Genomic DNA, 23,095 nt, shown 5'->3' with positions numbered 1-23,095 from the left:
AGAGAAGAGAAGAGAATAATAATAGAGTTGGAAGGGACCTTGGAGGTCTTCTAGTCCAACCCCCTGCTTAGGCAGGAAACCCTACACCATTTCAGACAAATGGTTATCCAACATCTTCTAAAAACTTCCAGTGTTGGAGCATTCACAACTTCTGCAGTCAAGTTGTTCCACTGGTTAATCGTTTTCACTGTCAGGAAATTTCTCCTTAGTTCTAAGTTGCTTTTCTCCTTGATTCGTTTCTACCCATTGCTTCTTGTCCTACCTTCAGGTGCTTTGGAGAATAGCTTGACTCCCTCTTCTTTGGGGCAGCCCCTGAGATATTAGAAGACTGCTATCATGTCTCCCCTGGTTCAGAAAGAAAATATGCACCAGAGTTCTAAGAGCAGAAACTGAGCCATTCAATTAAATACCGCCAAACAAATCCTCTAACTGATCTTCGGAAGAGTAAGGAGTCTTCCCTTGCTATTTTAAAACGTTATATATATTTTTTGCCTAAATCCACCCAGCTTCTGGTTTACCCCGTTTATCCCACGCAGGCATATATTTCATTACGGATTGGGGTTTGGAGAATACCCTTTGCCTAAATAGACAGCCTATGTCGTACCTTCTAAACATGGCAGGTCAGTTCTCAAGCTCTCTGGAGATTAATCGCGTTATCCCAAGTGTAAATAACCAGATCTGCCTGGCACAATGAAGGTCCAAAAATGGAGCTGGACTGTACAGTTCCAGGAAACGTTACCACATGTGTGGATTATCCATTTTCTCTTCGCCAGAGAAAAACAGCGGAGCTGGTGAACACTTATTAGGAGAGGATAGAAGTGTTCTTACTTCAGATTTATCTTTAAGGGAGAGAAATAACCCTTCCTAGATCCGTAGGTAGGAAATGTCTACAGAGGCCAAGATGCTAATTGGAGCTGACGGCCACTGTTGGAATACTGAGATAGCTCAAAAGGAAGAAAATGCGCACTGAGAATTTGCTTTCTTGAAGCACATCTCAAGAGGTCCAGAGGAGGACAAAGCTGAGAAGATGTCCATCAGCCTGGCCGAGAGAAAGACCCATTTGGTTCCTCCTCTTTCAGTGGCAGAGGCCAGTAGTCTGTGGGCCAACTGGAACCAGTTGTGGTTTGGGTCTGCCCAGTGCTGAGATTCAGCCAGTTCGCACCTATTCGGGAGAACCGGTTGTTAAATTTCTAAGCAGTTCGGTGAACCGGTTATTGGAAGAAATTCTCCTCTGTTTGTGCAGCCCAGAACTGTGTTGGCTTTTTTGGCAGCTGCTGCACACGGCTGGCTCATAACTAAATGGTTGTCCACTAGGACTCCAAGATCCCTCTCGCAGTTACTACTATTGAGCGAGATACATATACGGTACCTGTGCATTTTGTTTTTCTTCCCTAAATGTAGAACCTTCCTTTTTTCACCGTTGAATTTCATTTTCATTTTTCATTTTATTTTTCATTTTATTAAATTTGTATACCGCCCTACTCCCGAAGGACTCAGGGCGGTGAACAGCCATGAAATAAAACATATAAATACAAAATTTAAAATAGAAATAAAACAAGTTAAATAAATTTGGCTGAACCATATTTAAAACCCCAATAATTTAAAACCAAATTTAAAATTCCCATTTAAAAGAGAAGTTTAGGTCAGGCCGGCTTGCTGGAATAGGAACGTCTTAAGCGTGCGACGGAAGGTACGCAGATCCGGGATCCTCCGTATCTCCGGGGGGAGCTCGTTCCAGATAGTAGGTGCCCCCACAGAGAAGGCTCTCCCCCTGGGGGCCGCCAGTCGACATTGTTTGGCCGACGGCACCCGGAGGAGCCCCTTTCTATGGGAGCGTACTGGTCGGTGGGAGGCTATTGGTGGCAGCAGGCGGTCCCGTAGATAGTGTTAGATAGTGCCCAATGTTCAAGTCTGTCAAGATCCTTCTGTATCTTGAGCCTATCTTAGTTCCTGGGATTTACATTCCCAGCAGGTTTTAAGAGTGTCAGGCTGGGAAGGGCCATAAGTATAATTTATTAGGGCCAATTGGAAAAGAAAAAGCAAATAAATAAACAGAGTATTGAATCTAAGGTAACTTCTCCAAAACTCAATACCGAAGCTGGATGTTTAACCATGCATGCAAAAAACATATTGGAGATGTCATCACAGAGGGGAGAAAAAAATTAATTTCCCTGGTAGAAGCAGCTGTTTAATTGAGGCATTTTTATCGTGCGCGCTCATTACCCCCTTCCCCAAATTTTTTTTTAAAAAAATAGTGCAAGGGATTCACATCATTTCTGCACAGAAGTACCTCTTGGGTAGGGATTTTTCAATCTGCGAAATGACCTTCAGATGCCGCTTCGGTTGATCTGCATGATTTCCCTTGCAATCTTGGAGGCTGTCGGAGTTTGGCGGCTATAATTAATAAATAAATACAGGATGCGATTCTAAGCGGGTGCTACTGAATTCAAAGTTGGATGAGATGTGAATTGTGCCCTTCTCTTTTTTTCCTGGGGAATCCTGATGAATGAAAGGCATGTGCCTCAGGGTTATTATCACAGGTGGTTATTCGCACCTTCCATCATCATTTTAGGAAAAGCGGTGGCAGTTAAAAATTATATTAAGATCCCATCCTGGGTAGATAGGATGTGTAAAGATTATTTGGCTCGTGATGGCTTTTAGAATAAGATGCATCTCCCCAGCTTTTCACTTGGTAAGAAATTTGCAAGGGATTTGGTGAATCTGTACCTTGGATAGAGCAAAATAAAGCAACTTTTTAATATAAAAAAATGTTTTGATAATGTGAATCCAGAAAAGTGAATAATGCACAATAGCTCGCAGACCTCCATAGCTGGGTTCGTCCAGCAGCGTAAGAGAAAAAAAAACATACCAAAAGGCATTTTTCTGTTCATCTATTGTGGTAAGGCATGGTTTGTTTGACCTAATCAGTTGGGAATATATCCTAGTTCAGTGATGGCTAACCTTTTTGCCATCACGTGCCAAAAGAGGGAGCAGTGCGGGGAGGTCGCGCGTGTGTGTGCCCACACCCATAATCCAATGCGCCCCACCCTCTGTGCATGCATGCATGACCTCCCATGTTCCCCCCTCTTTTGGCATACGATGGCACAGTGGGCCTGGTAGGCCCATTTTTCGCCCTCCACAGGCTCCAGAGGCTTTCTAGGCGCCTGGGGAGGGTGAAAACAGCCTTCCCCATTCCCCAGAGGCCCTCCGGAGGCCAGAAACAGCCCATTTCCCGACTTCCGGTGGGCCCAGAAGGCCTGAAAATTAGCTGGACAGCGCGCGCATGCACTCTGGAGCTGAGCTAGGGCAACGCTTGTGTGCCCAGAGATATGGCTCCACATGCCACCTGTGGCATGCGTGCCATAGGTTCGCCCTCACGGTCCTAGTTTATGGACCACAAAAGCTGAATCCAACACAATATGCTTGGCACGCTGCGTAAAAATAACCAATGTGGAATGCTGTGTTTGCTCAAACTTAAGCCATTTTTATAGCCCGTTTAACGCGTGATCGTCCTTTTACATTTATATACAAATCAGATTCAATTGATGCCTTTAATGTGTTTCTTTGATTGGGGCTTCCATTGGTATTGACTTATAATAAGAAGGCCGAAAGGACGGTCCTTTGAGAACAGATCGTCCTGGAGAATATCTATTTACGTGGTTCTCGAGTCAAAGATGGCTTGAAGGCCATCATCGTCATTAAGAAACGCAAGTTCGTTTGGCATTTTTAAGGAACTGCCGCAGGCATGCTCGCAAAATGGCTGCCACAGTGGGCACAGCCAACCACAACATTTTCCACTTCTCCAGAAGGCAAGCCATAAAGCAGGCCCTTCCTTATCCCTTTAGGCATGCCAGGATGTCCTCTGCTGTCTCCTAACCCTCTTGCTTTGATGGCAAGAGGGAGTACTTCTAGACAGTGGTGAAATCTGAACTGGTTTGCTACTGGTTTGCTGGCTGCACATGCGCACTGTGCGTGCAGACATGCGCAGTGCACGCCAAACACACGCTGCGTGGGCATGCATGCACACTACACGCCAAAAGGAGGCTTGGGAAGGTAAGTAGAACAGCGAGACGGGGATCAGCTGTGCTGCACGTGCTAGCTTCACTAACTTCCAGCAAAGCTAAACCGTGCAGCACAGCTGATCGTCGGAAATACCGGTTCAGAGGAATCGGTAGCTTTTTTTTTAACTTACCGATTCGCCCGAACCGGAGCGAACCGATAGCGTTTCACCCCTGCTTCTAGATCCCCAACACTTGTTAACTTGTTCTCCTACTTTGCCTCCACAGAACCGTCTGGTATGAACTGTACGCCCGGGAATGGCCATTCAAGACCCAACCAGCCGAGGCAATAATTTGGCAAGTGGGCCGAGGGATGAAGCCGAACCTCAGCCAGATCGGCATGGGGAAGGAGATTTCAGTAGGTGACTTTCGGGTGAAGCGGTGGTAGGGAGTGGAGAAGAAAGCCAGATCGGGAAAGGAACCCTTGGTGCTCTCTGAGCTTGTTGTTGTTGTTGTTGTTGTTTTGTGTTTGTTTTTGCAGATGTTTCATTACACAACTAGGTAACATCTGCAGTTCTGGAAGAAAGGGAGGTTTACAGGGAGGAGGAGGAAGAGGACGGTGGGGTCCTTAGTGCTCTCTGAGCTTGGTTGTTTTCTTGCAGATGTTTTATTACCAAACTAGGTAACATCATCAGTGCTGGAAGGGAGTGGGGCTTGTGGAATACAGGAGAAGGAGGAGGGGATGTGGAGGAGAAGAAGGGAAGGAGGAAGAGGACTGTGGGGTCCTTAGTGCTCTCTGAGCTTGGTGGTTTTCTTGTAGACGTTTTATTACCAAACTAGGTAACATCATCAGTGCTAGAAGGGAGTGGGGCTTGTGGAGCACAGGAGGAGGAGAAGGAGAGGAGGAGGAGGGGATGCGAAGGAGAAGAAGGGAAGGAGGAGGAAGGGGAAGAAGAGGATGGTGGGGTCCTTGATGCTCTCTGGGCTTGGTGGTTTCCTTGTAGACGTTTTATTACCCAACTAGGTAACATTATCAGTGCTGGAAGGGAGTGGGGCTTGTGGAGCACAGGAGGAGGAGGAGGGGAGGAGGAGGAGGAGATGTGAAGGAGAAGAAGGGAAGGAGGAGGAAGGGGAAGAAGAGGATGGTGGGGTCCTTAGTGCTCTCTGAGCTTGGTGGTTTCCTTGTAGACATTTTATTACCAAACTAGGTAACCTCATCAGTGCTAGTGTAAGCCAAGTCATCTCACCCTTTGCATGTCTCCATGTCTCAGTGTCAGTTCTGTAAAGTGGCGTGGATTAAAGTGGGTGGTGGTGGCTTGTTGTGACTTTCTCACCCTGCCTGTGAGGTTCTTTCAGAAAGTACATGGTTGCTGCGAGGATGAAGGGGAAGAGAAGAGGACTGAACGAGAAGTTAGAAGGGAGGGCGGGAGGTTCTTGGGTGTTTGCAGCAACAGCAAATGCTGAGTTTGAACATCTGCATTTGCCATAAATTCAGACTGGTTTGGCTCCCCACATAGGGCATAGTTTCTGTCCTTCCTTCCTTCTTTCTTTCCTTCTTTCCTTCCTTCCTTCCTTCCTTCCTTTCTTTCCCTCTGTTTCTTTCTTTCTGTATTTCACTGTTTTTCTATCTCTCCATTTCTCTCTGTTTTGTCTCTCTTTTTCTGTCTTTCTCTGTCTTTCTCTCTCTTATTCTCTTTCTTTCTTCTTCTCTGCCTCTTTTTCCTTCCTTCCTTCCTTCTCTTCTTCCTTCTCTCTTTCTCCTTTCTTTGTTCTATCTCTCCCCTTTGTTTAGTCTCGCTTTCGCTGTCTTGCTCTCTCTTATTCTCTTTCTTTCTTTTTGTCTCTCCCTTTTTCCTTCCTTCCTTCTCTTCCTCTTTTTCTCTTTCTCCTTTCTTTTTTCTCTCTCTCCATTTCCCTTTGTTTTGTCTCTCTCTCTCTCTCTTTCTCTGTCTTTGTCTCTCTTATTCTCTTTCTTTCTTTTTCTTTGTCTCTCCCTTTTTCCTTCCTTCCTTCTCTTCCTCTTCCTTTCTCCTTTCTTTTTTCTCTCTCTCCATTTCTCTTCATTTTGTCTCTCTCTTTCTCTGTCTTTGTCTCTCTTATTCTCTTTCTTTCTTTTTCTCTGTCTCTCCCTTTTTCTTTCCTTTCTTCCTTCCTTCCTCCCTTCCCTTCCCTTCCCTCTTTCTCTCTCTCTTCTCTCTTCTCTCTCTCTCTCTCTCTCTTTTTCTCTTCGCATAGCCCTTTCCTTCTCTTCTCTTCGCAGGACATCCTTCTCTTCTGTTGGGCCTACGAGCAGGAGGAGCGACCCACGTTCACCAAACTCATGGAGATGCTGGAGAAACTGCCAAAGCGGAACCGCCGCCTGTCCCACCCTGGCCACTTCTGGAAGTCAGCAGAGTAAGGCGGAAGGCGCTCTCCTCTTCAGGCGCCATCTTCGTAGGCATTGAAAAAAATGACTTATGACCAGGGGTGGGCTTCAAAAAATTTAGCAAGGGGTTGTCTGCCTGGTTGCTGGGTGGGCGTGGCCATGGTGGGTGTGTCCTAGTTGGCTTCCTGCACCATAGTGGGGTGTGTGTGTGTTTTTGTCCTCCCCAGGCTCCGGAGGCTTTTTTTGAGCCTCCAGGAGGGCAAAAACACCCTCCCCAGGCTCCGGAGGCCCTCTGGAGGCTGGAAATGGCCCGTTTCCGGCCTTCCCGAACTTCCGGTAGGCCCGTTTTTTGCCCTCCCTGAGCCTCCATGCACTTACCTGCATCCAAAACGGGCCACGTGGGGACTCGGGGGAGGGGAGGGGAGGGATGGGGAGGGCCAGCCAGGAGTGGGATTTGGGAGTTCTCCGAACTGCACAGAATCTTAGCTAGAGGTTCTCCCGAACTCCTGCGAACCCCCAGCAGCCCCACCCCTGCTTATGACCGTTTTTCACACTTACGACCTTTGTAGCATCCCCCAGGGTCACGTGATCAAACTTTGGACGCTTGGCATAAAATGGGGCAAAATTTGCTTAGCAAACGTCTCGCTTAGCAACAGAAGTTTGGGGTTCAATTGCGGTCGTAAGCCAAAGACTACCTGTACTCTACGCAGGTCTGTGGGTCTCGTCTTCTGTGTTTGCTGGGTTATTTTCTTTGTTATCACACATTCCCAAAAAAAAAAAAGAGTTTTTGAGCATGAGGATTTGGCAAAATGAAACGTTGAGCATTGACACATATGTGCATTTAGGTCAAGGATTACTAGCAGCCAAGCAACGGGGAAATATCTGGCTTTTTTCGGGAGCGGGGGGGGGGTTTGCGGGGGAAACCCTGCAGTGCTCTTTCCTGCTCTGGCTGTTTACAGATCTCCCTAGGGTATAAACTGTCCCTAACACACACACACAAACACACACAAACACACACACACAGAGCCTGTTGCTAGGCCAACTATCTGCTCACAGCTGGAGCGAGCCTTGCATTCCATTTCTGTTCGTTGCAAAGAAAGGGGAGGGGAAGAGGCACCTGCAAGAAGGAATTATCCCTATTTTTTTTTTAAAAAAAAATATCCAATTTCCTCCCAAATTGTCCACCCTTGTTCAAGCCTGAAAGATAATGTGGCATCGCACGGTTTGAGACTAGATTGGTTAAGGTAAAGGTTTCCCCTATTCAGTTATGTCTGGCTCTGGGGGGCGCTGCTCATCTCCGTTTCTTAGCTGAGGTAGCCAGCGTTGTCCGAAGACGCTTCTGTGGTCATGTGGCTGGTATGACTATGAGGAAGCGCACGGAATGCTGTTACCTTCCCACCGAAGTGGTACCTATTTATCTACTCGCATTTGCATGCTTTCAAACTGCTAGCTGGGCAGGAGCTGGAGCAAAGGACGGGAGCTCACCCCATCGCGCGATGCTCGGGTCTCGAACCTGGGCTAACAGCTAACAAGCTCAGCATCTTTAACCACCGAGAATCCCAAAATTCAGGTCTACATGCAACCTGACACAACCATCAAAGCATTTCTGTGCTTTCTCCACCTCTCTCCACAACCTACTTCGTAGGTTTATTGTTGTGGAGCTCACACTGGAGGAAAGATTGCTGATGAAGCTGTTTGGAATTGCCGAAGAAGAGGCAGGGTTGAAATCCGTCAGTAGCTAAATGGTAAACTAGGAGAACTAGATGGTACTTCCCAGGAATGTTGATCTCTCTGATTAGGTGCCCTTCCCTACATGATCTTGACAGATGGATGAGAATAACCAGGTAATTCTGGAAGCCTTTTACTCAAAAGGCTTCTGCGCTTGCTTAGCAATACTCTCTCCATCCCCCGACCCTTGCTTTCAACAGCATCAGATGGATTCATTCATCACTCAAAGTCCCGGAGAGATCTGTTTGGATCTGGCTCAGCATGTTGCACAAATTGAAGCCCTGGTGGTGGTCTGTAAATCAGAGGACGTGGCTGAGGGCCTTTGTCCACTCCAGAGCTGATGATCTCTCCACCTTCCTGGAGTTCAAGCAGAAAGTGCTTGAACTCCAGGAAGTGTTCTGGAGAAGTGGTTGTAGGAAAAAAAAATGCTTTTAAAGGCCTCTGACGATCCCAGCTGAGTTGCCTGATCATCAGAGGCTTTTAAAAGCATTTTTTTTCTGCAGCCTCTTCAGCCGAAGTAGTTGTAGAAAAAGAAAATGCTTTTAAAAGCCTCTGACGATCTCAGCTGAGTTGCCTGATCGTCAGAGGCTTTTTAAAGCATTTTTTTTCTGCAACCTCTTCAGCCAAAGTAGTTGTAGAAAAAAAAATGCTTTTAAAAGCCTCTGACGATCCCAGCTGAGTTGCCTGATCGTCAGAGGCTTTTAAAAGCATTTTTTTTTCTGCAACCTCTTCAGCCAAAGTAGTTGTAGAAAAAGAAAATGTTTTTAAAAGCCTCTGATGATCCCAGCTGAGTTGCCTGATTGTCAGAGGCTTTTAAAAGCATTTTTTTTCTGCAACCTCTTCAGCCAAAGTAGTTGTAGAAAAAGAAAATGCTTTTAAAAGCCTCTGACGATCCCAGCTGAGTTGCCTGATCATCAGAGGCTTTTAAAAGCATTTTTTTTCTGCAGCCTCTTCAGCCGAAGTAATTGTAGAAAAAGAAAATGCTTTTAAAAGCCTCTGACGATCCCAGCTGAGTTGCCTGATCGTCAGAGGCTTTTTAAAGCATTTTTTTTCTGCAACCTCTTCAGCCGAAGTAGTTGTAGAAAAAGAAAATGCTTTTAAAAGCCTCTGACGATCCCAGCTGAGTTGCCTGATCGTCAGAGGCTTTTTAAAGCATTTTTTTTCTGCAACCTCTTCAGCCGAAGTAGTTGTAGAAAAAGAAAATGCTTTTAAAAGCCTCTGACGATCCCAGCTGAGTTGCCTGATCGTCAGAGGCTTTTAAAAGCATTTTTTTTCTGCAGCCTCTTCAGCCGAAGTAGTTGTAGAAAAAGAAAATGCTTCTAAAAGCCTCTGACGATCTCAGCTGAGTTGCCTGATCGTCAGAGGCTTTTTAAAGCATTTTTTTTCTGCAACCTCTTCAGCCGAAGTAGTTGTAGAAAAAGAAAATGCTTTTAAAAGCCTCTGACGATCCCAGCTGAGTTGCCTGATCGTCAGAGGCTTTTTAAAGCATTTTTTTTCCAACAACCTCTACTGCCGAAGAGGTTGTAGAAAAAATGCTTTTAAAAGTTTTTTTTTTAAAAAAAAGTTGGCCACGCCCACCCAGTCACATTAACCCCCTACCACCAAGCCACGCCCACAGAACTGGTAGTAACAAATTTTACATTTCACCACTGATGCTGCAGTATGAATGTCTTTCCCTGTTTGATTCTTGTTTCTCTCTCTCTCTCCCTCTCTCTCTCTCTCTCTCTCTCTTTCCAGGCTGTGAAATCAGAGGATTGGTGCCTTTCTTACATCCCTCTTCCTTCCCTTTCTCCATTTCCTCTGTCCTTGTCCGTAGACTGGAAGGGTATGGCCGACTTGGAAATGTTCCGGGATCAAAGAGGTGCTGTCTCATTCCCGCCACCTTTAGAACAACAGACCTGAGGTCTGGACGGCGAGAGGAAACTCAAGCGCGGTCTCAGGAGGACGGAAGAACGGAAAGTTCCTCGGTGCGGATGGAACGTGGGACGGAGGACACGAAGCAGACCAGAGTCCGAACGGTAGCCCTTCTGCTAAGCGGTCTGGAAACACCTGACGGCCAGCAGCCTTGAGATACGTTCCCACGGGAATATCTGAGGGCAACTGTGAGCTACCCCACTTAGAAGCCATTTTGCATTAGTGGATGCTGATATTTCTCTCTCTCTCTCTCTCTCTTTCTTTCTCTCTCTTTCTCTTTTTGTTGTATGGTTTTCTTTGGTTGCTTTACTTGGACTTCCTCTTTCATTGCCTGCACGGTGGAGAAAGGAGAAGGCTGTTTCAGCAGCCCCAGCTGTCCAGAGCAAGGAGGGTGACTTTTAACAGGACCCCCACGGACGTGCTCTTAAAACGGGGTTAGATCGTTCCAGCGGTGCTTTTCCAAAAAGGCAACTTGGACTTTCTTTGCAAGTTTTTTTTTTTCCTGTTCTGATCAGAAATGGATGAGAAGCGAAACGTCTTTTAAAAAACAACAACAAGGAAGTCCAGTTGCCTTTTCGAAAAAAGCACCTTTGAGACAAACCGTGATCTGGATGGCTGAGAATCTCCATAGACCATGGCTTAGATCCCTCCTCAAATTGCTTTTCCCGGGCTGCTCGTAAAACAGTCCCATCAAGGCAGGCCAGAGAAGGAATTCTGAAGAGTATCGAGGGAGAGCTTCATTCTCGAGTAACCTTCACGCGGTCAAGAGTTTCCTCCAACTTTCCTTCTGGGTTCAACGACGAGAGATAGAAACTTCACCCTTTAAAAAAAAAAAAAAAATCCCCCCCCCCCGTATCTGGCAACTCTCACCGGGGTGGGGCTGAATTTCTCGATGCAGATCGGAGATTTGACATCAAAGCTTAACCTGCTGTTAACAGCTGCCAATTCTTGGCTTTCGTGTTCTTTCGGTGCCTGATGCTTTTTATGTTATTTTATTTTTTATTTTTATTTTATTTTTTTATTTGATTTATATGCCGCCCTTCTCCGGAGACTCAGGGCGGCTTACAATGCGCTAAGCAATAGCCTTCATCCTTTTGTATATTTATACAAAGTCAGCTTATTGCCCCCACAATCCGGGTCCTCATTTCACCTACCTTAGAAAGGATGGAAGGCTGAGTCAACCTTGAGCCTTGGAGAGATTCGAACCAGCAGTAAATTGCAGGCAGCTGTGTTAATAACAGGGTGCTTAGACCACTGTACTATCAAGGCTCTTTTTTCCTTTCTTTATGGCCCTTGCTGCATTCTTCTGTTCCTCATTCTCTGCACGTCTCTTGGGCGAGGCGTGTAAAAACACTCCCTAAATATTGCATTAATTTACGGGGGAGAAAGTCGGGTTTTTTTCTCTCCCCCCCACCTAGGTTTCCTCATTGCAATGGGTAAAATAGCAAAAAAACAAAACAAAACAAAAACACTTCCACATTTTTGCTCCGGTCACCCTGTAGCCTGCCTCCAAAAAGAATATTGCAGGGTCTAATCTCGTCACATCTCTATTTCTCGTAAATCCCGACTTTGAGCTTTGAAGGAGTCGTGTCGGAAAGAGATTTGATGAGTCTGCTTGGACCTGTCCGGTTTCCTTCCTTCTGAGCCGAGACATTCTTGACACTTTACATGACTTGCCTAGTTGCCTGAAGAGCAGACTTCTCCTTTTTTTTTTTTTTCCCAGCTCCAAAGTTCACGCACGTTTGTTGTCAATGTCAGGAGGTCTTCCTCTTCTCTCCTCCATCCCCCCCACCACCACCACCCCGGCCACATTTTTGTCATGCTGGGCGTGGGCTGCACCCTCCAAGTATTCTGAGCTCTTCTTTTTCGCGAGGCAATTGCAGTGTGAGATCAGAAAACCAGGATGATCAGTTTCGTCCAGGGGTGGGCTCCAAAAATTTTAGCAAGGGGTTCTCTGCCCAGTTGCTAGGTGGGCGTGGCCATGGTGGGCCTGACCTAGTTGGCCTCCTGCACCACCACTGGGGGAGGTGTTTTTGCCCTCCCCAGGCTCCAGAGGCTTTTCTCGAGCCTCTGGGAGAGTGAAAAAGGAAATTAGAAAGGTTGAGCTTTACAGACTTGGCTGTCCCAGATTTTAAGAGTTATGTCAACTCCAAGAGTTTCTGACACTGGCCAGGAGTGGGATTCAGCTGGTTAGGACTGGTTGGATGCCAGATAAGTGCAGGGACTGCACAGAGGCTCTGGGACGGCAAAAAATGGGTCTACCGGAAGTACCAGAAGTCCAGAAATGGGCCTGTTTCCGCCATCCGAAGGGCCTCTGGAGCCGGGGGAGGCCGTTTTCATCCTTCCAGAGGTTCAAGGAAAGCCTCCAGAGCCTGGGGAGGGTGAAAACACTACCACCCTGCTGTGGTGCGGGAGGCCGAATAGGCCAAACCTACCATATCCATGCCCACCCAGCAACCGGGCAGAGAACTGATTGCTAACATTTTTGAATCCCACCCCTGATGCTGGTTTACCCAGTTCTCCAGCTGTCGTGACGCCAAGTAGATTTTGATTGTTGCAAATGCAATTTCTGTAGGTTTAGTTGAATCTCCTGAAATGGGAGAAACGTTTCTTAGGCTTACCAGCTTGGCAAAGTGGCATCGCATGTTCTCATCGTTGTGGGAGATCTCTTCTTGAAAGCCTCCAGGGATGAAGCTCCCACAACTTCTGAAGGCAACTTCTGTTCCTTCGGTTGATTGTTCTCACTGTCAGGAAATTCCTCCTTATTTCGAAGTTGAATCTCTCCTTGGTCAGTTTCCATCTGTTATTCCTTGTCTGGCCTTCAGGTGCTTTGGAGAAAAGTTTGACCCCCTCCTCTCTGTGGCAGCCCCTCAAATATTGGAAGATGCTATCATGTCTCCCCTGGTCCTTCTCTTCACTAGACCAGCCAGGCCCAGTTCCTGCAACCGTTCATCGTAGGTTTTATCCTCCAGTCCCCTCATCATCCTGGTTGCTCTTCTCTGCACTCTTTCTAGAGTCTCAACCTCTTTTTTATAGTGTGGTGACCAAAACTGGATGCAGGATTCTAGGTATGGTCTTACTAAGGCTTTATAGAGTATTATTAGAATGAAGTCATTCTTCCCGTGGATTTTAGACCCTTCTTCCTTTTCGGGCACTGTTTAAGATTTTAGAAGCGAAGCAAGGAAGCCTCAAGCCGCTGACTCAGCTCTCTCCCCTCTCCCCTACTCTCTGGAAAGGTCAATTGATAAATGAAGCTTGGAGTTTGCACAGCTCCCTGTGGTGTCTTTAGTTCTGGAAGGCTGGTGTCCTTCCTTGATTGACCGGCACGATGTGGTTTTATGTGCCCCTGTCTGCCAAAAAATGAGAACTCAATGCCATCGTGAGCACATCCGTTCGGCTTTTTTGCAATTGTCTGAAGTTGCGGTTAGGCCTCTTGCTGTGCGCCTTCTTGGAAAAGGAAGATCTGGGATTTAAATCCTGCTGTGAGAAAAGCTGCATTTGTCCCTTATTCTGCAAAAAAGGGTGTGTTCCACAACTTGTTGCTTGCTTGCTTTTTCTTTCCTTCGTTCCTTCCTTCGTTCCTTCGTTCCTTCCTTCCTTCCTTCCTTCCTTCCTTCCTTCCTTCCTTCCTTCCTTCCTTCCTTCTTGGTATGCACCAAGACAAATTCCTTGTGTGTCCAATCACACTTGGCCAATAAAGAATTCTATTCTATCTATTCTATTCTAGTCCTTCCTTCCTTCCTTCCTTCTTTTTCTTTCTTTCCTTCTTTCTTTCCTTCCTTCCTTCTTTCCTTCTTCCTTCCTTCTTTCTTTCCTTCCATCCTTCTTTCCTTCCTTCTTTCTTTCTTTTTCCTTCCCTCCCTCCTTCATTTTCTTTCTTTCTTTCTTCCTTTCTTCCTTCCTTTCTTTCTTTCTTTCCTTCCTTCCTTCCTTCCTTCCTTCCTTCCTTCCTTCCTTCCTTCCTTCCTTCCTTCCTTCCTTCCTTCCTTCTTCACAACCCACCCAGATACTTCAGAAACTACAGGCTGTCCATTTCGTAGTCTTCCAGCAAGGAGCCATTCTGATTTCTTGATCCCAATTAAAGGGTGCCTTTCTTATTTCTCTTTTGTGCTATGTTTGATTTGGTTGCTTTTTTAAAAAAAATTCAAGCTAGAATTCAACATTTCGAAGAAGCTGACCAGGGCAAGATCCTTGCACTTATATATAAAAAAAAAAGATAATCCAGATAGGAAGCATATCCAGATTAACTAATTCTACTTCATTCATAACAGGTTACGTTAACAGAATCTTGCCGGTCTGAAAATACATTTTCCCCTCCCTCTTCACCTTTGTTGTTGTTGTTAGTTGTGAAGTTGTGTCCGACCCATCGCGACCCCATGGACAACATTCCTCCAGGCCTCCCTGTCCTCTACCATCCTCTGGAGTCCATTGAAGCTCAGGCCGACTGCTTCAGGGACTCCATCCAGCCACCTCGTTCTCTGCCGTCCCCTTCTTCTTCTTTTGCCCTCCATTGTTCCCAGCATTAGGCTCTTCTCCAGGGAGTCCTTCCTTCTCATTAGGTGGCCAAAGCATTTGAGTTTCCTCTTCAGGATCTGGCCTTCTAAAGAGCAGTCAGGGTTGATCTCCTCTAGGACTGACCGGTTGGATCGCCTTGCAGTCCAAGGGACTCGCAGGAATCTTCTCCAGCACCAGAGTTTAAAGGCCTCCATTCTTTGGCCTTCTCAGCCTTCCGTATGGTCCAACTTTCACAGCCATCCATTGCAACTGGGAAAACCATCGCCTTGATTATACACACTTTTGTTGGCAGGGTGATGTCTCTGCTTTTTAGTATGCTGTCTAGATTTGCCATAGCTTTCCTCCCCAGGAGCAAGCCTCTTTTAATTTCTCGGCTGCAGTCCCCATCTGCGGTGATCCTGGAGCCCAAGATCACCTTTACAATCTAAAAAAACTAGGTAGGGTCCCTTCTAAGTCATTTATCATATCCTCGTTCTTGTTGTTTTTTTGGACTGGCTCAACTGCTGGTTATTTGGTCATTATCTATTCTGGGGCTCTTCTTCCTGGCTGTCCCCCAAGATCATTCCCGCATGTCGTTGCACCAGGAGACTGTCTTGGATGTGGAAATCTAAAGACCTACAAACACACCTGAGTAGGAAAGTGCCGGCGCAAGATTCAGCCTCCTGTGGGTTGCTTCTCCTGCGTTGATGGATTTCTCCGTGCTAGAGGGCAGCAAAGGTTGGGGATTGTGACAGGCCTGTGCGACGTGACGAGAGCTAAATCTGCTCAAAATATTTTGTGCACGTACCGAACAGGACAGAATAACGAGAGTTGGGAAGGGACCTTGGAGGTCATCTAGTCCAACCCCCTGCTCAGGCAGGAAAGTACTCGAGAAATCCTGTGCTAGGGATTCGAACCGCCGAACTGCCGACCTTTCTGATCGACAAGCTCAGTGTCTTAGCCAGTTGAGCCACCTAGTCAGGCTAAGGCCTGGATGGCTCCTTAGCGTTCCTTTTCCTATGCCATATACTGTAAGTAGAAGCCACAAAATAATTAAGAACGGATTCTTGATCTGATCCAGACAGACCCGGTTGGTTTCGGGTGATTCAGGGACAGATGCAAAAATCGGTGCCTTTGGTTAAGGGGCGGAGAGAGAAATCCCCTCTGCGGTGCCAAATTTCAGTTGTGCAATAGGTGGCCCTTAAACCGTATTTATCGTCTTGATGTTTTTTTAAAATATGGCTGATAGGGAAGATCATTCTGGTCCTTCTTTCTCCCTGGGATCCAAAACCTCTGCAAAAATAGTCCTTTTATTTACAATCGTTCGTTTTAGGGACCGACGGCACTAAAAAGTGTGACTTATGACCATTTTTCACACTTAGCGACTGTTGCTGATAAATCAGGATCACGTGATTTACATTTGGAAGCTTGGTAACTGGCTCATACTTATGACGGTTGTAGCGTTCCGGGCAGCAGTGAAATCCAAATTTTTTTACTACTAGTTCTGTGGGTGTGGCTTCGTGAGCATGGTGGGCGTGGCAGGGAAAGGATACTGCAAAATCCCCATTCCCTCCCCACTCTAGGGGAAGGATACTGCAAAATCTCCATTCCCACCCCACTCCAGGAGAAGGATACTGCAAAATCCCCATTCCCTCCCCACTCCAGGGGAAGGATACTGCAAAATCCCCATTCCCTCCCCACTCCAGGGGAAGGATACTGCAAAATCTCCATTTCCACCCCACTCTGGGGCCAACCAGAGGTGGTATTTGCCGGTTCTCCGAACTACTCAAAATTTCCGCTACCGATTCTCCAGAACCTGTCAGAACCTGCTGGATTTCACCCCTGGTCACGGGGTCATGTGTTCCCCTTTTGCGACCTCCCGACAGACAACATCAACAGGGAAGCCAGATTCACTTAACAACCGTGTCTACCATCTTAACAACTGCAGCGATTCACTTACCAACAAGTGGGGCGAGAGAGGTCGTAAAATGAGGCGAAATTCATTTAGCCACTGCCTCGCTTAGCAACAGAAGTTTTGCACTCCGTCGCGGTCGTAACTCGAGGACCGCCTGTAATACATGTGCAAGAAAAACAGATTTGCTGAATATTTTTGGCTAGAGGAAAGTTTAAAGGAGGAACTGTTGCATGTTAGCATCGAACGGGGTGAAAAAAAAAACCCAGCCCAGTCTGGTTTATTTGCTGTCCTCCCCCACCCCCCCATCCCAAAGAAGCCAAGCATATTGGCTTATTTATTATTTATTTATTACTTATTGGTTCAATTTATATGCCGCCCTTCTCCGGAGACTCAGGGCCGCTTACAATGCTTTTAAGCAATATCCTTCATTCTTTTGTATATACCTGCTTAGTAGGGCTTTCGTCCCCCCCCAAGCGGTGTTCTTTTTTATACAAAGTCATCTTATTGCCCCCACAATCTGGGTCCTCATTTTACCTACCTCGGAAGGTTGGAAGGCTGAGTCAACCTTGAGCCTGGTGAGATTCGAACCTGCAGTAAATGCAGGCAGCTGATGTTACTTAACAGTGCTTTAGTCTGCTGCGCCACCAAGGCTTATGTCCTCATCATGCTTTCTTATATTTCTCCCCCCCACCTCCCCAAGTCTTAAATTTATCAGTAACAAATCTCCCCTCCCCTCCCTTCGTTTGATCTCTGTTGTTTCGGCTTCGCTGCCCTCTTCCCACCCTGTTCTTTTATCGATGGATTTTTATCCGGTTTAAAAATAACCAGCTCTTTAGAACAGAGAATATAAGGGAAACCGCCACAATGCCAACTAATAGGAGTTCCAAGGGCGTGGACTGAGGTTATCCGGTAGCTCAGATTTATTAGCCAGCTCCATAGAGACAGGGGTTTATTTACAGATCTGTTGAGTGAGAGTGAACTCTTGTCCCCTTCCCCTTTCCCCAATCTGCTCCAGGGAGTTGTATCGGGTTTTTCCTTGTTCACAGAGAAGCTGTTCTATTTAGTGCAGAGGATAAGAAAATTGTCTTGGCTTAGAAGGTTTTGTTGTGGGCCGCCAGCGGCCAGCGGAGCTGGTGGCAGACTCAGACAGTGAGGAGTTTGGGGAGGAACATGGGCCAGTCCTGGAGTCTGGGGAAGGCTCTGATGAGGGCTCTGCGTCGGAGGCAGAGAGAGGGCCAGGGCCGTCCGACAGTTATCAGCTGCCTTCGGAGTCGGATATCAGTGGGGCAGAAGAACAGCTGGAGCCTGTTCCCGATGTGCGCATGCGCAGAGCTGCCAGGAGAAGGGAACAGCTAAGGAACAAGGGTCGACTCAGGAGTAAAGCCACAGGTGGACGGTGAATGGCCCCTCCGATAGGGAATAAAGAGGACCGAAAGGGGAGGGGAGTTTGCAGGAGACAGTTAGTTCAATTCATTAGAGTGAAGATCTGTTCCTGACTTCTTGCCAAGTAATTGCTGCTGCTACAGCGTGGCGTTTGGAAGATATCGGCCTGGCAGCTCTCCACACCCGATAAAGGTCTGTAGTTGTGAAATCTCCTGAAGGATTTTGCTGGAGAGGAATTTCCCTTTAACCTAAATAAAAGAGGTTTTATCTGAACGAGGAGTCTGCTTCATGATCTTGGGAGGCCTAGATCAGAACAGGTTTTACTCTCTCTAGTTCAGGGGCGAAGAATCAAACTTATATGCGTAGAGTATAAACTAGCTACTTTATTGCTCAACGCCTCTTTCACAGGAATTTTCCCAGACCGGCAGACTAGATAAGGTTCAGTGCAGGGGTGGATTCTACTTAACTTTACTACCAGTTCGCAATGGGATCGTGTGCGCGATCGGAAGCTTCTGTGCATGCGCAGATCGCTTCTGATGACGTCAGGGTCAGTGGGCGGAGCTTCCCGCCAGTTTTACTACCGGTTCTATAGAACCGGTCCGAGCCGGGGACAACCCACCACTGGTTCAGTGGTATTCAAGGACCTCTTATGCCTACATAACAATTCCAGACTAATTCCCTGCTTGACTCCTCCCTCCTTGGCCCAGCCAGTCGCTCTCTGACATCTAGCTCCCTCCCGTGTATATCATAGAACCGACTATTCATCCATCTCTCATCGTATGTACGGCTATCGTCTTCCTTTCGCTTTCCTGCTCAGAAATAGGAACCCCAATATTATTTTTATGGCCTGGTTAAAAATGTCAGATCAAAAAAGGAGATAAGTACAAAAGGCAGAGCAAAGTAGGCAACTTTTTCAGTGTGAAGGGGGGCTTTTTTAGTTAAAAAGGTGGTACGGTCAAGGACTAGAGAGATAATCCCCTACATTTGTTTGGGAGTCTGCTAACTCTCACGAGGAACTGGATTTCTGATGCTTTAGGGTTTGCCGCTGAATTTCAAGACCTGGCGTTCATCCGAACTGGGCTCATAAAAAAGCCTTTAGAAGCTGTGTGTCAACTTGCAAAGCTTTCAAGTTGCCATGAGCAGGAGGGAGGGAGAACTGAAGTGAATTCCATACATTCTTCCTGACCGCAATCAGAAGGAGGGTGTTAGGTTTCACAGCCAGCCAAAGTGGTTAATTGGAGAATGTGATTTATGACAGAGAGGAGAGGAGAGACAGGGTCATAGGGGAACGTAAATCTATGTGGGACCAGTCCTAACTGCATCCCAGTATTGCCGGAATGTTGCTCCTAATAAATGACTATATTTCCTTTGAAGTTTGGATCATGGCTCATGAATTAATTAGGGCATCTTTCGGAAACTTGACACTGTGATTGTGACTCACCTTTGCAACGCCTTAATCCAAGTGGGCTGCTAAGCATTGTTTGCAATAGTGGCGAATATCTGTAGCTCGGGTGTAGGATGAGGGTGGAAGTTCGTTCTCCGAGCTCGTGGGTTGGTCTCTGAACCTTTTATTCCCAGGCTAGGTAACATCTTCAGCACTCCGCAAGCAAGTCCATCGACGGACACATTGGCTTGCAACCAGCCTAAGAACCCCTCAGAACCAGGGTGGAATTCAGCCGGTTCAGACTGGTAGCTCCGACGATTAGCTGGCACTGCCCCCCCCCACACCCACCCTATCCTGTCCTTTATTTCCTGCTTTCTAACTCATCTCAATCGTGCGGCACAGCCTTCCCCCCCCCTCCGCTGTTCTACTTACCGTTGCTGACTTGGAAGGTAAGGAGCTGAGCTTCTAAATGCTCCATTTTCAGCACGAAGTGCGCGCTCACCGAACCAACAACATTCCACCACTGCTCAGAACCCGAGTCAACATCACGGTTAACCAGAGACAGCACCGACCCTCAACCAACCCATGCAATTCTCCCACCACCATCACCAGCAGTTCACCTCCCAGTGACCCTGACTGACACAAGACCAGTCTAATTTTTTTTTTTTACTACTGGTTCTGTGAGCGTGGTGTGGCTTGGTGGGTGTGGCAGGGGAAGGATACTGCAAAATCCCCACTCCCTCCCCACTCCAGGGGAAGGTTACTGCAAAATCTCCATTCCCTCCCCACTCCAGGGGAAGGATACTGCAAAATCCCCATTTCCTCCCAATCTGCTGGGACTCGGGAGGCAGAGAATAGATGGGGGCGGGGCCAGTCAGAGGTGGCATTTGCCGGTTTGCCGAACTACTCAAAATTTCCGCTACCGGTTCTCCAGAACTGGTCAGCACCTGCCGAATACCACCTCTGTCTCTTCACTCACATATATCCTCCAATGCTAAGAGTATACCCATTTGTGTGTGCATACACAGAGAGAGAGAGAGACAGACAGACAAACACACAGAGATACACGGATCCATAGACTTATTCTGAGCTCTAACTCAAGCTATCAAGGGCAGAACAATCCGAGATGATCCTTCCCTCATTACCTTTTGAGTAGAGTGAATACACACCCACACACAAACGGGGCGTGGAATGACCGCCACACAAATACAGAAACCACAAGGCGGATTGTATTCTAATCCACACATCCCATAAGCTTTTACTCTTTTACCCTGCACCGCGCATTCCTGTCTTAATTCTCCGGTTGACTTATTAACAGTCCTGGGGGGAAACCCCTTTAGATCCCTTAATTCTCTAAACACACACACACACACACACAAACACACATACACACAAACACACAAAATCTAATGCGTTTGTGTTTCTGGCTTTTCGCCACTGCGCCTGCTTCTCTTCTCCCCTTTCCTGCCCACGCAGTGGCCTTTTAAAATCCCCCCCGGCTTCCGAGCCAGTAGTAAAAAAAAGGAACGATTGGTGAACATGCTCCCTTCGTACACATACTTCTGTATTGAAAATTCTTTTCTTGTGGACCGCTTTCTCTTTTCTCTGAGAACTCGCGAAGGACGCGAAGATAAAATGCGCGAGCTGTCGGCCTCTGCTTGGCTAGGCAACGGCAGGAAGTTTCGGGCATATCTAAGGAAAATATTGTCCTTGGCGTCACACACATGCTACAGATGGTAGGTTTTAGAAATCAGGAAGTTCAACCGTTGCACCCAGGAGTAGGTTTCCCACAGGCTCGCTTCAGGCAGCCTCTGGCCTCACCTCCGTACCAATCCTGGCACTCCAAGATAAGCGCACTGAAATTCAGTGGCAAAGGAAATTCAAGTGGAGGGATCTTTGCCTGTTTTTTGAAGTAGGGATGGGAGGCCACTAGGTGATTCTGAATTGCAATTCTTGGCAACCTGAAGCCAGAAGGACGCCGGGAGTTGCGATTAGTTCTCCAGACTAAGATCTCATTTATAGGGCCATACGCAGGTAGTCCTCACTCAGTGACAGTGACGAAGAGCTCTTGTCACTAAGTGATGCGGTCGTACAGAGCTGCGTAATGTGGTCGGGCTGACTCACAATGGTAATAGCGGCAGTTCCAGTTGGTGTCGTAAGGTTGCAGCGTCCCTTGGTCACAACGATTGCCATTTGCGACCTCCTGCGGGCTTCCCCATTGCCTTCGCTTGCCCGAAGCCAGCAGCGAAAGTCACAAAATGATGTATCGTTTGATCCCAGGACGACGGTCATCATTGCGCGCCAGTTTCCCAAATCATAATCACGTGACCGCAGGGATGGTGCAACAGCCACAACCCCACAGATTAAGTCACAATCTCCACTTGTTCAGCACCGTCACACCTTCAAACAGCCGCTGAACACCTGGCTGTTTAATGAGAATCGCCTGTAACCTCATCAAAGTCGGGAGAAATTCTCAAGTCCTTTGTACGTAAGGAGCACCTTTGTAAAAGAAAAAAAAATCACGTCTCTGTATGTGAATGTCACGTCTACACACAGTTCAAATAGAGGGAGGGGGACAGTGTGGTTGTATTGTTGTGTTCTCTGTGTCGGTCTTGAAGTAAAGAATGAGTCACAACATATTTATTCCCAGGAGGAAAACTTTCACCCACCTCAAAAGCAATAGGAGTGCTCCAAAGCAGAGCTGCATTCCTACGAAACTCCACTTTTAATTGCCATTTAATTCCTTTCACTGCAAAATAATCTCCCCCCCTCGCCCCCCCCATGCTTTCTATGATTGAAAAGACGACATCTGCCTGCAACGGAGCAATTGAGGAGTTCGCGCGTTTTATATAAACCACCAAGTCCATTTTATAACAGTGAATGTAGTATCCGTTTTTGTTCCCTAATTCTGCGACTTTTTCTCTTTTTTTTCTCCTGGATAAAAAAAAACAAGTGCCATTTCACTCCACTATAAGGTGAGTTGAGGGACGCGGTGGCTCAGCGGCTAAGATGCTGAGCTTGTCGATCGAAAGGTTCGGCAGTTCGGCGGTTCGAATCCCTAGTGCCGCGTAACGGGGGGAGCTCCCGTGACTTGTCCCAGCTTCTGCCAACCTAGCAGTTTGAAAGCAGGTAAAAAATGCAAGTAGAAAAATAGGGACCACCTTTGGTGGGAAGGGAACAGCGTTCTGTGTGTCTTTGGCGTTGAGTCATGCCGGCCACGTGACCACGGAGACGTCTTCGGACAGCGCTGGCTCTTCGGCTTTGAAACGGAGATGAGCACCGCCCCCTAGAGTCAGGAACGACTAGCACGTATGTGCGAGGGGAACCTTTACCTTTATAAAATGAGTTTGGGAAATGAAAGCAGCAAAAGAGCAAGGCCATTCGTCTTCCACCAAATGGCCTCAAGAGTTTTAATCATTTAAGTGGAGAAAGGCCTTCGGTCACCTGTGACACGAGCAGAAGTCTTGTCTAGTTACTAAACTAAAAAAAAAATGTTAGAGCAGCAGCAGCAGCTTCACGTTATAAAATGAACCAAACAGGGAATCCCACAAAGTAATAACTACAAAATATTTTAAAATATGGAACGCCCCACTCTGTTGGAACCACCCCAGAGCAAGTCTCAGGAAAAAGCCGCAATTATTTGGATTGGGGTTTTTTTGCCAATTAAAAAAAAACAAAAACAGCTAGAAGAATGTTAGTGAAAAATTTAGTTCATAACAGAATATCTCAAAGAAATTTGCCGACATTTTTTTTTTTAAAAAAAAGTTAATTTATTTCAAGTCAGTGACTACTAACTGTATACAGGTCATAAAACTTTCAGAAGGAAACAGAATGATAAATGTTTAATTCAACTACATATGCTAGTTTTGTGGCCGCTCAGGAAATAGTCAGGCACGGGAAGGGTTTTGTGGCTC

General features: G+C 46.8%; 1 protein-coding gene across 2 annotated transcripts in view; it reads left to right on the top strand.

The window, feature by feature from the left end:
- Positions 1-10,826, top strand: part of KSR2 (kinase suppressor of ras 2) — a 187,356-nt gene extending 176,530 nt beyond the window's left edge. The window contains exons 18-20 of one of the 2 annotated variants that reach the window (XM_087880196.1): positions 4,287-4,416; positions 6,259-6,392; positions 9,829-10,826. In XM_087880196.1, the coding sequence (XP_087736322.1) occupies positions 4,287-4,416; positions 6,259-6,392; positions 9,829-9,835 (271 nt within the window). In that variant the 3' untranslated portion in view covers positions 9,836-10,826. Of the gene's footprint in view, positions 1-4,286; positions 4,417-6,258; positions 6,397-9,828 lie in introns of those variants that run through there. The other variant, XM_087880197.1, reaches the window with a different exon arrangement.
- Positions 10,827-23,095: the final 12,269 nt, after the last annotated feature.

The sequence above is a fragment of the Pantherophis guttatus genome, chromosome 17, assembly GCF_059756535.1.
Source record: "Pantherophis guttatus breed Tessera chromosome 17, ASM5975653v1, whole genome shotgun sequence".
In the NCBI taxonomy this organism is placed as follows: domain Eukaryota; kingdom Metazoa; phylum Chordata; class Lepidosauria; order Squamata; family Colubridae; genus Pantherophis; species Pantherophis guttatus.
The sequence above is the reverse complement of the archived record's forward strand: the minus strand, read 5'-3'. Positions and strand labels throughout refer to the sequence as shown.